At 30.3% G+C, this 12,259-nt stretch overlaps 1 protein-coding gene across 1 annotated transcript in view; it reads left to right on the forward strand.

The window, feature by feature from the left end:
• Nucleotides 1–5,024, forward strand: part of LOC105832056 (synaptotagmin-6) — a 32,923-nt gene extending 27,899 nt beyond the window's left edge. Inside the window, exons 7-8 of the mRNA XM_036291252.1 lie at nt 1,776–2,119; nt 3,564–5,024. Coding sequence (XP_036147145.1) covers nt 1,776–2,119; nt 3,564–3,866 — 647 coding nt within the window. The 3' untranslated portion in view covers nt 3,867–5,024. The remainder of the gene's footprint in view (nt 1–1,775; nt 2,120–3,563) is intronic.
• Nucleotides 5,025–12,259: the final 7,235 nt, after the last annotated feature.

The raw sequence follows: 12,259 nt of genomic DNA on the forward strand, positions 1-12,259 counted from the left end.
TTATAAAAGAAAACCATCACTCACGGCTTACCTAGCAGTTAGTACTTCACTAGCAGCAAAGTGTAGTATATATTGTTTTTGTTACACGAAGAGAGTTCGTGGGCCTTCGCAACTCAGAGAGAGCAAAAGGGGGAAATTATAAAAATAAAATTTTTTACGGCAGCTCCTATGTCCGCTTTTAAGAGCTCCCTGAGAGCTTTATTTAAGCTGGCAGGGAATTCAGAAATAATGTTTTAAGAACTCCCTGCGAGCTTCAAAATAATTCCCGTGAGGCTTCTATATAAGCTCCCCGATAGCTTCATCTAAGCTCTCAGGTAGCTCCCAAAAACGGACATAAAAGCTCCTGGGAAGCTTGTATAGAAATTTCCCGAGAATTATTTTGAAGCTCGCAGGGAGCTCTTAAAACATAATTTCTGAATTCCTTGCGAGCTTAAATGAAACTCTCAGGAAGCTTGTATAAAAGCTTCCCGGGAATTACTTTGAAGCTCGCAGGGAGCTCTTAAAACATGATTTATAAACTCTCTGCGAGCTCAAATGAAGCTCTCAAGGAGCTCTCAAAAGCGGACATAGCAGCTCCCAGGGAGCTCCGTGCGAATTTTTTGGAAGCTTAAATGAAGCTTATGAAAAATTTTGTGAGCTCCTCGGGAGCTCCCCGGGAGCTCCCCTGCTGTGTGGGTGTTCATCATTGTGAAAACAGTTTAGAATCCACTCAGATTTAAAGCAAAGTGGCTCGTATTGAAATAGATATTCTAGTGTGTTGTGTGAAGAACACTGCAGTTCGTCACATCTGCATTAATTTAAGACTCCAAACTGCCTCTTTACGTATATACGAGTGTTTAGGTGTTATTGGGAGAGTCCCATTAGCATACATCCCGATACTATCGGGCCGATAACACACATCTACTTATATTGGCTGATGAACAGAGATTTACTGTTAGATTATCAATTGGAAGATTTCATATTTAATCGGCCAATTGAGTCATTGTGGGCTATCGGATCTCTTTTGGTGTTATCTAGGCTTTATCTCGAAAACTTATCCCGAAAACTAATATTTATTGACCATAAAGAACTTATAAAACCATTTAGTGTACTATATTAGATTTGCCATTTTTAATTTTGAAAATTTTTATCAGATTCGGATTTAGGAAACCAAAAAATCCCTATGCACCAAATTACGACAAAAGCAATAAACTTGAAAATTTTATGATTCGTTATGTTGAATCTGCAATTTTAAATTAAAAAATATTGATGTCAGATTTGTAATCAGTGACTCCAAAAACCTACATATGTGATGTTTGTATTTCATGAATGTATTTGTAAAAATTCTGGCCTCAAAGAGTTAAAATTGTCTTTGCATTAAAAATCGTGCGTGGCTTGTTGGCCCTGTGTTTTTCAAATTCTATTTTAGTTTTATTATTCAGAGGACCTTGTACTATATTTGACTTTTGTTAACATTATGAAGTTTAATTTATGTTTATATTGTTGATTTTTTTATTGGTAACTTTTTAATATATCAGTAATGGCTAAACTCTTTTGAAGGTCACTCAAAAGAGTATCCTTAATAAAATGTATTAAAGTCAAAGTTATCGGAGATGACTCCTTTAAAGTAAATGATTACTTATATATAATTTGATACATTTTTTTTTATAATTTCTGAAGAAAACTTTAAAATTTATCAAATTTATAATATGAAAAGTTCTTGAAAGTGATATAAATAACAATTCTTGCTAAGAACTATGTTCCAAGAATTAAACTATATATATTACTTTTTTCAGTATTCGATGAAGATTTTGTATTTGAAGTAACGCCTACATCATCATTGGCTGAAAGAACATTAGAAATCCTGCTGTATGATTTCGATGCGTTTACAAGACATCGTGGTTTAGGCTATGTACAACTTCCTCTTTCCTCCGTGCCAAATCTCAATACTAACTTGGTCACCATTATAAAACCAATTCTGCGATATGGAACGGAAGGTGGATTTAAGGCGCCACCTCTGGGCGAATTAATGGTCTCTCTTTCATATCAGTTGTCTATCGAGAAACTAACAGTTATTGTTGTTAGAGCAAGAAATTTATCAATTTTCAACGATCCTGCAAACGCTAATCCATACGTGAAGGTACGTATGTATACAAAAAAAAAAAAATTATTTTTATGCAAGAAAAGCACTTATTACAAAATTACTTATTAAAAAAAAATTTTTTAACATTAGATATTTTTGCAAAAAATATGTTTTAAATGAATAGTCTTAAAATACATTTGTTATTAACTTGATACAAGTAAGATTTAAAATAAACTTTTGTAAAATAAACATTTAGTTTAAATAAATATCATTTATTAAAATTATTTTGAAAGAGCATAGCGTGATAAGCATGTAAAAACTGTCCCCGCACGTAACAAGTCTAAATTGGTACAATATATTGACATCTATATAACTAAAAAATTCTGCAAATATCACTCTTACAATTACATTTTTTTAAGAATTGTAGAGGAAGAAAGTAAAATAAAAAAGTCGTTTTTCTTGGAAACGGCTGAACCAATTTGATGAAAAAAATGTTATAAACAGCAATAAGACTATTTATTTAATTTAAAAAGTCTGATAAAAAATACTGATAAAAAATTTTGTAAATTTTTAGAAAAATTTTTTCAAAATTATGTTATACAGTACGCCTCCAATTTTTTTCAAAAAAAAAACCCCTGAAATGCCTACTTCAATATATTGTTACTTGGTCATGAAAAAGTTTAGAAATAAGAGTGAAAAATGAAAAAGAGTAAAAATTTTCATATAAAATTACATGATTGATGCCCTGCAAAATCATTTTTAATACACAAATTTGGTTGAAAAAATTTTCCCCATGGTTTCCCATCTTCTAAACTGTATTTTCGTATTGTATAGGATATTGTATATTGTCTAAGAATCATATAGAACAGGTTTAATCTGTTTGCATTTGGGGCCGAAAATTGGGAGGGCTAGCACACATCCCAATAGCATACATTCACTCATATCGGTCGATGCCTAAAAATTTACTGCTAGACTATCAATTAGAAAATTTTATATTTAATTGGCCAATTGGCATTGTGGGCTTTCTGATTCCTTTTCAAAAATCGACGATTTTTAACATTGTTCTTTATTATATTCAATTCAAAATTAGTCAGAATTTCAAAAAACTTTCAACCATTTCAATAATTCTTTGGTAATATTACAAAAAAGTTATTAATTTTTTTCAATCATTATTAACAATTTTTCTACAAAATTTCAAGTACAAAAATTGTAGACATTTTGCTACTCTAGAGCGATCTCAGAAATGTTGTAAGCATATTTTGTAATTTTTATGAAATATATGTTTCATTTTTCAGTTGAAATCTTTCTAAAATAGCAATAATTTTGGAACATTTCTGCAATATTGTTGAAATATTGTAATACTGCAACATTGATAAAATGTTGCAAAATTACTGCAATACTGAAATGTTGCAATGTTGCTGAAATTACATATTCTATACCGTATATATTATATATAATGAATTCTTCTTAAATTTTCTTACTTAAGATAAAACATGTTTAGGTGTCGCTCATTCAGGATGGTAAAAGTATCAAGAAGAAGAAATCCAGTATACAACGCGAAGCCACCAGTCCCGTATGGAACGATATTCTTACCTTCGATATCAGCAACGATGTATTACCGAATTGTGTCTTACAATTCTCTGTGCTGCGAGCCAATGGCGATCTCTTAGCCAGGTGCGAAGTATCTGGTTCATGTCAAAAAGAGTTGTTTCAGCGCGTATTATCCGGAAAAGGTGCTTCGGCACAATGGTTACCATTGTCAGAACCAGAAGTGCAATATAATAACAGCGAATTAAAAAATTAAGCAACACGGTAATATTTCTTATTTCTTACATTAAATATTCTTATAGCGAATAATATTTTTAATAAAAATTGTTTTAAAGCTTCCGTGTATTTTTATTTTAAGGCGCAACATATTGCTATTGAAAAAAGTTGCCAAATATATTTTGACAAAAGTTACACATAATTGCCATGTATTTATTTTTTCCTGTTTAATGTTATTTATAAATAATTTTAAGATAATATTTCTGGTTTTACTTTTGTGTTACATCGATTAATTTCCATATTCCTACATCAAATTTGTATTTAGCACATTCTTTAAGTTTTCGTCGACAATTGTGTTTTCCGCATATGTTTATTGCAATTAACAGGAAAAGTATAGGTCAATTGAATATATGTTTGTTTTTTTATGTATATCACAATAAACAATTATTTTCGCTACAAATACACATCAAGAAGGAAGAATTCAAAATAAAAAGCATATAATATGTTTTTTGTTTAAATAAGTTTCTATAATTTATAAGGATTATAGATATAAATTTTTGAATTTTTATTAATAATTAAAATAATAAATAAAATACTGCTATATTTTTAATTTTTACGTGACTCATAAACGCTCAACGATTGGCTGTTGCTGTCGTGACGTCATATTGTTACTTATGAGAAAATGGCACCAGAATGCTCACGTCCATCAATTGAATAATTTAAAATACAATGTTCTAATTGGTGGATACAAGAGGAAAACTATAGCAGCAATCACTTGTGAATGGCTATAATCAATCCGAACGTGGCTATTCTGGACGCTCCTCTTATGAGAAAATGAATATATCATTATTTTTATAAATAATTATTTATTAATACAAAATGTGGCGGAAACAGGATTTGCCAAAGCAAATTCAAAAAATTTGCCAAAAATTGACATATTTATAGATAGTGGTTGAATTTATTAATAACTGACGATAGATTTAACACAGCAGAAATAAAACTAGTTAAAGCATCTTTGTAAATACAACATATGTGTATATGTATACTAATAATTTTAAATAATATATATTCTTCTATTTCAATAATCATTGGACATTAAAATTTTAATATAAGTTATCTCAAGAAACCTGCAGCGATACTGCTATAAGTTATGTTTGTTTACGTACAGAATATTCACATTGTACTATTAAAGGAAAAATATATCCAGAATACCAAATAAGAAATAAAAATTATACAGTTTTTGTAATAACAAACGCTAGAAAATGAAATCACTGAAAATGTTACCTGTGAAGATTGTGTAACATCCTTAGGTAAAAATTTCTTATATTAATGTAGAGAATGTTGAAATGAAATATTTTAAAACTTATTATATGATTTATGTAAGAAATTCAATATGTAGTATAAAATTCTAATATAAAATTATTTGAACACTCTCAGATTATAAATAAAAAGAATTTTATAGGTTAGAAAAACCGTATGTTTATTTTATAAGTATAAATTTAAAAAGCAATCAGTACAAAAATTATTTACTTACGTTAAAATGATCTCTACAACAATAATTTGAATTTAATTGTTTGAATAGTTTAAATCATCTGCTCATGTGCTACTTTGAACTATAGCTTACGTCTCTTTTTATTTTCTTAAAGATTTTTTTTTGAATTTTTTATTTGTGTATTTGAATACAGGAGCAGAAAACACCGACGATATAATTTTTTCTCACTCATAATGTTGTTTCTCTTTATACTAAATAATAAACTTCTAATAAATACCTATCTTTCCCGTGTTATTATAAATTAGTTATTAAATTTAGATCTATTTGAAAGTCATAATTTTTAATTTTTTTAGTAAATTTTGCCATAAAGAATCTGAGAAAAAAATTACTTTAAAAAACAGGGAAACTTTCAAATAAAAATATTTTTTAAAAATTGTATTTTTCTCTATTAATTAATATTAAAAACATTACTAATCAATCATTTATATAACGTAAAAGCGACAAAACCAGTGTTGGGCAAAATGTAATCAACATACCGGCGTTCGATAATCTAGATCCTCTAGACCAGCACGAATAGGCACCTCAATGGGCGACACGTGCAACATGGGTAACACTGCCTCCCTTCTTCGAAATTGTCGTCCCGACAACTTAAAGAGGGCTTTTTCGAGAATGACTTTCTGAGCCTGGCACCTCAACGCCTCCTGCTCTATCCCTGCGTCGCTGCAGGTTACTGGTGTCTTCTTTGGTTCCTCCTTTCCGCCAGTCGTACTCCTCATCCACTCTCTACACGGAAGTGGTCAGCTCCCTGACCAATGGACCTGACAGGACCTTGATTTCTTGCGGCGAAGTTTTTCAACGCCCTCCTTCTTTTCTTCTCGCTGCATTTTTTTGAGTCTTGTGCCCTTCTTTCTTGTTCTTCGGACAAGGAAGGTAACTTCCCGTGGACTCCTTTCGCCCTGCAAGGGCACCCTTGTCCCTCTCTCGGCATTTGTCTATAGTCTCACGGAAAACCACAGTTGGAAACAATAAGCGACAGTCTTCGTTTAACATTCTTTTCTTTTCCTTCCACCTCTAATGTCAGTTTCCAGCCTTAACATAATCAAATTAACCGCAACAAACTCTGAAATATTTCAAAACAAACAACAGCAACTTCCTTAAAAAAGAAACAAAATGTATTCCCTCTTTCTAAAATATGAGTTGGTCCCTCCTTGCTGAGATCAATTAAGTTGTGCATTCCCGGGATTTCATATTTATTTTGAAAATTTCCCATCTCCCCGCAGGACCAGCATTTTTTTCCGTTTTTAATTTTTTTTTCATCCCTCTTCCTTCTCTTTTTCCCTTTTATTTTATTTTTTTACGCCCGAACGGCAAGTTTTATTTCCGCCCCCATGTCCCTCCCATTTCCGCGTAAAACTGTTTTCATTAATAAATTTTAAAGTTCTCGCTCGCTCAATTGCTATTCTAAACAAGGATATCCTTTTCATTTGGAGAATCCGTTTTACGAAGCCGTCACTACCAAACAAAAAAACGAAGATTGAAAGAAAAGACTTGAAGAAAAGAGGAAGAAAGCTGAAGAAGAACGTGAAAAAAGGAAAAATTCTGCATAATTTGCAATGAGAAGTATATTGTTTCAACAATGCACCAACAATGTGCATTGGATAATGTGTATTAAATGCTGAAAATTAGCACAAGAGTACTGCATTGATGGCAGTTTTTCAAGCAGTTGCGTTTGTGACATTTGTTTTTTGTGACAAGTAAACTTATTTCTTATGCATGTATTAATTTAATAACGTTCGTAATTACGCCCGTTCATAATTACCCATATCATATAGTAGGGGCACTTCTTATCGGTACTTTGATCTTTTTGTCTTTGATCATGTGGTATTTCGCCATGTTTTTGGACTAATATCCAGTAACGTATTTATCAAATGTTTAAGAAATCTGTATTATATTAGTACGGCAAGAAAATGGACCACAGGGATGTTCGAGAAATGAATGTTCAAACCCAGTGAACACAGTAATATAGTAGCAATGTTACAGCAATGTAACCGAATATAACAGGTTATCTAACCGTCACATTACAGTTACATGCGTTTCGTTTCACGCATGATAAGCATATCCTGTTTCTGAAAATGATAACATAAAGAGACTTCTAAAAGATAACATAATGGTGTCAGAATGTTAACTAATGCGCCGTTTTTTGAGAACAGAAAGATACCATGCATGAAACTCCCAGTGAACACAGTAATATAGTAGCAGTGTAACAGCAATGTAACCAAATATAACAGGTTACGTTACTCTGAAATTACACGTAACTTACATGTAAGTTACAATTTCCGACTCAGCAATATAACAAGTTATAATTACATGTTATCTAACCGTCACACAACAGTTACAAAGAAAAATAAAATAAAATAAAAATTTTATTTTTTTAAAATTATTTTTATCAACAGCACATACTAAATTTAGAATAAATTTTTATTAATTAATTAAATTTAAATTATGTTATTTTTTATTTTATTCTTACTTGCCGCTGCTAGGTTTAAACCCGGGACCTTAGGATGACGAACCTTGTACTCTACTTGCTACACCAATTTGACTCATCGATATGGGTACTTGTTATTGTCTACATATACCTATATGTTATAAACTGACGCAACTATATTATTTTTTATAAAAGCAATTTAATTTTGCAAAACATATTAAAAATAAATAGCATTAATTTATTTACTTAATAATTTCATTGTTAAATTTATCTTTTTCCATAACCTTAATAATTTGTTGGAAATTGCGATCTATTTAGCACTAATCTTTGAAGCGTTCAAATGATTAATTAGATGGTTAACTATATATTCATAATTCTAAGAAAAATTGAATAGTATACATTTATTATTCTGTTTTTGTTCAGCACATGATGAATTTAGATTTTGTACATTTTTTGTGCGCAGTAATTGTAGACAAACCGTTATTTTTGAAAACATTATCTTTATAATAATTTTTTTTATTATCAAATAGATCTGTCATTCAGGATGTTATAATGTTTGATTTCTGAGTCAACTACGACGCATCGTTCCGTAATAACATTGATACGAACGTGTTATGTTACGATTATACAATTTTTGTTGAATAACTGTAACGCCAAAACGATGTATAACAGCTATATCACTTGCGTATAACAAATATTACGTAATAGGTTATTTCCATGTCATATAGCACCTACATATCACAAGAATAACAATGTTAAATTACATGTAACTTCCATGTTACATTGCCGCTATAAAATGTGTTCACTGGGTCATATCTATAATTATATTATATCCATAACAGTAAGATTTCGACCAATCACGTACTTGATTTAGCCGATTATGGCAGGTTACGGTTACGGTCGCACAATCCAACGCGTCGAAACCTTATGTTATGGTTATGTCAATTCGTGTGTGAAGGCCTTAAGGGACTACATACACTTAGAGACGTAAAAAATAGACCTTTTTTTCGATTAATTTGTTTTGAAACGTAATGTATGTAATTAATTCTAGTTTTCTTTATTTTAAAATACATTCTTAAAACATGTTTCAGAATAAATTTGAACTAAAAATATTTAAAAATGGCAGAGATATTGTCCTCGTCGCAAGACTTTGTTGAAAAAAGATGCTCCGCGGTACTAATTGCAACTCGTACAGGACTTATCTAAAACAGACCAGCCTAGAATTTTCTTAAACTGTATGAAATTATCTAGTCTTTATCGTGGCCAATTTTTAAAAGATTGATTTTTGGCAAAATGGCGACCGTTTAAAGAAAAAAAGCGATTTTTTAGGATAAAAATCGGTCGTTTTCTTAACTGTAAAAAATAAAGCTTCTAAAAAAAACCGCCACGATAAAGACTGCCCTTTTTTGTGTAGATTAAGTCTCTCCAAATTTCAAGTAAATCGGTCTAGCCATTTCCGAGATATTTTTGGTACGCATTTTGAAAACATAGTTTCAAGAAAAACGCGTTTAAAGTTTAACATTCGGTTAAAACGTAGATAATTTTTTTTCAAACTTACATGGAGTCATCCACTCCAGGGCCATACAGTGAACCCTTTCCAGATGTAGCGGCATCAAAGGCTTCGATCCTAGCTTGTTGGCGTAATATTCTTGCGTAAACTACCTGCTGCGAAGGCGTACCCATCGCGCCCCAGCGTCGTCGAATGCGCTTAGATCTTTCTCGCTATATCTCCGACAATTTCCAAGGAATTACTTTGAAACTTGCAGGGAATATTCTCAAGACTTTATATTTTACAAATATGCAAAAAACAAAAAATGCATTTTTTCTAAATTTCTAGATATATGTAGCCCCTTAAGTGTCCATATTTCCATCCACCCTCTCTTATATACACACGTACACGCACGTACGCATGCACGTACGCATACACACATAACTGTTTGTCACGTAAACTGTCATTTTTCACTTTCAGCCTCTCAAACTTGATCGGGGTCGATAATGTAGTCATTTGTGCACATCATTAATGAGATTTCGTATACATTTCTTATATAGATTTGGAAATTCTTTTCTAGAATTAAAGTACACATATTAATATCAATCTGTAAATGGATTTTATATTGAGAACGAAACTTTTTTTATATTACTTTACTTATCGACTTTTCTGCACTCACACATACATATAAAATATTCAGATACATTACCCGTAGGAAAAAATTATACAAAAATTACTGCACAAAAAATTGCATATTTTTGTACATGATTTTCTGCAGTTTTTACAGATTTTTATACAAAATTTTTGTCTTCGGAATTTTTCTGTAGAATATTTTACAGAATTTTATGTAATTTTTTCTGAAGACAAAAAACTTTACAAAACATTACATAAAATTTTGCAAAATATTCTGCAAAAAAATTCTGAAGGCGAAAACTTTGTACAAAAATCTGTAAAAACTGCAGAAATTCATGCACAAAAATATGCAATTTTTTGTGCAGTAATTTTTGCATAATTTTTTCCTACGGGTATTTTCTTATACCAAAAGCTTTTAGCTCATTTCTGAAAGCACATTATTATTCTTTCCTGTAATAACAATTGGGTGCATAACAGTTATTTTGTATGTCTCACATAGCACGGAATATTACGATAACATCACAGAAATATTGTTTTCCCGTTACATTACAGTGAAATATAGTATATATAAATATTGCAGAAATATTATAAAAATATTACTACAGTATTAAAATGTCCGCCGAAATGGATCACAGTAATATAATGGTAATATATCACAAATGTATTACTGTGATATTTACATAGTATTTTTGTAATTTTTTTATTTTTTATTTTTTAAAATATATTTTTTTATATACATTGAGCAACAAAATTAACGCAACAAAATTAACGCAACAAAAATTTTCACCAAAATTTCACTCAACTTCAAATAATCGTAACTTTGCGAAACCTTATCGTATTGGAAAGTTCTTTCTTTTATTTTAAAGCTTGAAGAGTCTACTTTAAAGAGCATTTGTCAGATTTTGATCCTCTCCTTTTCCCTTTTCGGCATCTCTTTAAAAGTAAAAATGTGCTTTGTCTTTAAAAATTTTCATACTTTGACGCGCTCCACGGGGTGCAGTAAATTTTCCTGGTAAGTTTTATAAAAATTATCGTAAAATATGAACTTTTCTTTATAAATTGAAAAAAAAATTGAAGTCTGTACGATTTTTTTGGCGGAGTTATTAAGATTTTATAAAAAAATGGTTATTTTGACTTTTATCGCTTTTGTTACTCGTGAACAGATCAACGTACAGCGCTCAGCAAAAAAGCATTGGAAAGCTGAAAGTTTGAAGTTTATTAAATAGAATAAATTAAATTAAGGAATTAGGCAAATTTTAGATTCACCTGTTTAATAAAAACATGGTTTTTTGATTATAATATAAAATTGGTCCTGCTCAATGAAGTTTTTTAAATAGCTGCAGTATCTATGACTGTGCAAAGGTAGCATAATCATTTGTTTTTTAATTGGGAACTGGAATGAAAGGGTTGATGAGATCTATTCTTTCTAAATTTAAAAATTTTAAATTTATTATTAAGTTAAACTTTTGAATGCTATTATTTTTTTCGTAGATTTATTTTTTCTGGCAACAAATTGCGTTCAAAGATTACGTAAAAAATTGCATATTTTACGGTTTTCATTTAGTTCAATGTACTGTCGTCAAGAAAGATCCAATCACATCGCTAAAGCAAAGTTTTATAGTATTTACTCCCCAGTAAAAAAGATTACTCCCCAGTAATAAACACTAACGTTCTTTGATCAATTACTGCTTGTAAACGTTGTCATATGTTTATACACCTCTCAATAATTTCCTGCAACATTTTGTGACAAATTTGCCAAGCTTTTCCTAACTTATCAATTAACATTTAAAAGTGCAAATTTTTAGTTTTTCATTGTTTTTTTGCGGAGCGCTGTACGCTGATCTATTCACGAGTAATAAGCGATAAAAATCAAAATAACCATTTTTTCTTAAAATCTTAATAACTCCGCCAAAAAAAATCGTACAGACTTTAATTTTTTTAAATTTGTTGGCAAAAGTTCATATTTTACGATAATTTTTATAAAATTTACAAGAACAATTTGCTGCATTCCGTGGAGCGCGTCAAAAAATGAAAATTTTTGAAGACAAATCACATTTTTACTTTTGAAGAGATGCCGAAAAGGGAAAGGGAGAAAATCAAAATCTAATAAATGCTCTTTAAAGTAGAGACTTCAAGCTTTAAAATGAAAAAAAAGAACTTTTCAATACGAACTTTCCGATAAATTCTCGCAAAGTTACAATTATTTGAAGTTGAGTGAAATTTTGGTAAAAATTTTTGTTGCGTTAATTTTGTTGCTCAGTGTATTTATAATTCTTTAAAAATATTTTATTACAAATTATAAAATAATACGTATTTATAAAATAATAAAGTAAT

The sequence above is a fragment of the Monomorium pharaonis genome, chromosome 8 (assembly GCF_013373865.1).
Source record: "Monomorium pharaonis isolate MP-MQ-018 chromosome 8, ASM1337386v2, whole genome shotgun sequence".
Classification (NCBI taxonomy): Eukaryota; Metazoa; Arthropoda; class Insecta; order Hymenoptera; family Formicidae; genus Monomorium; species Monomorium pharaonis.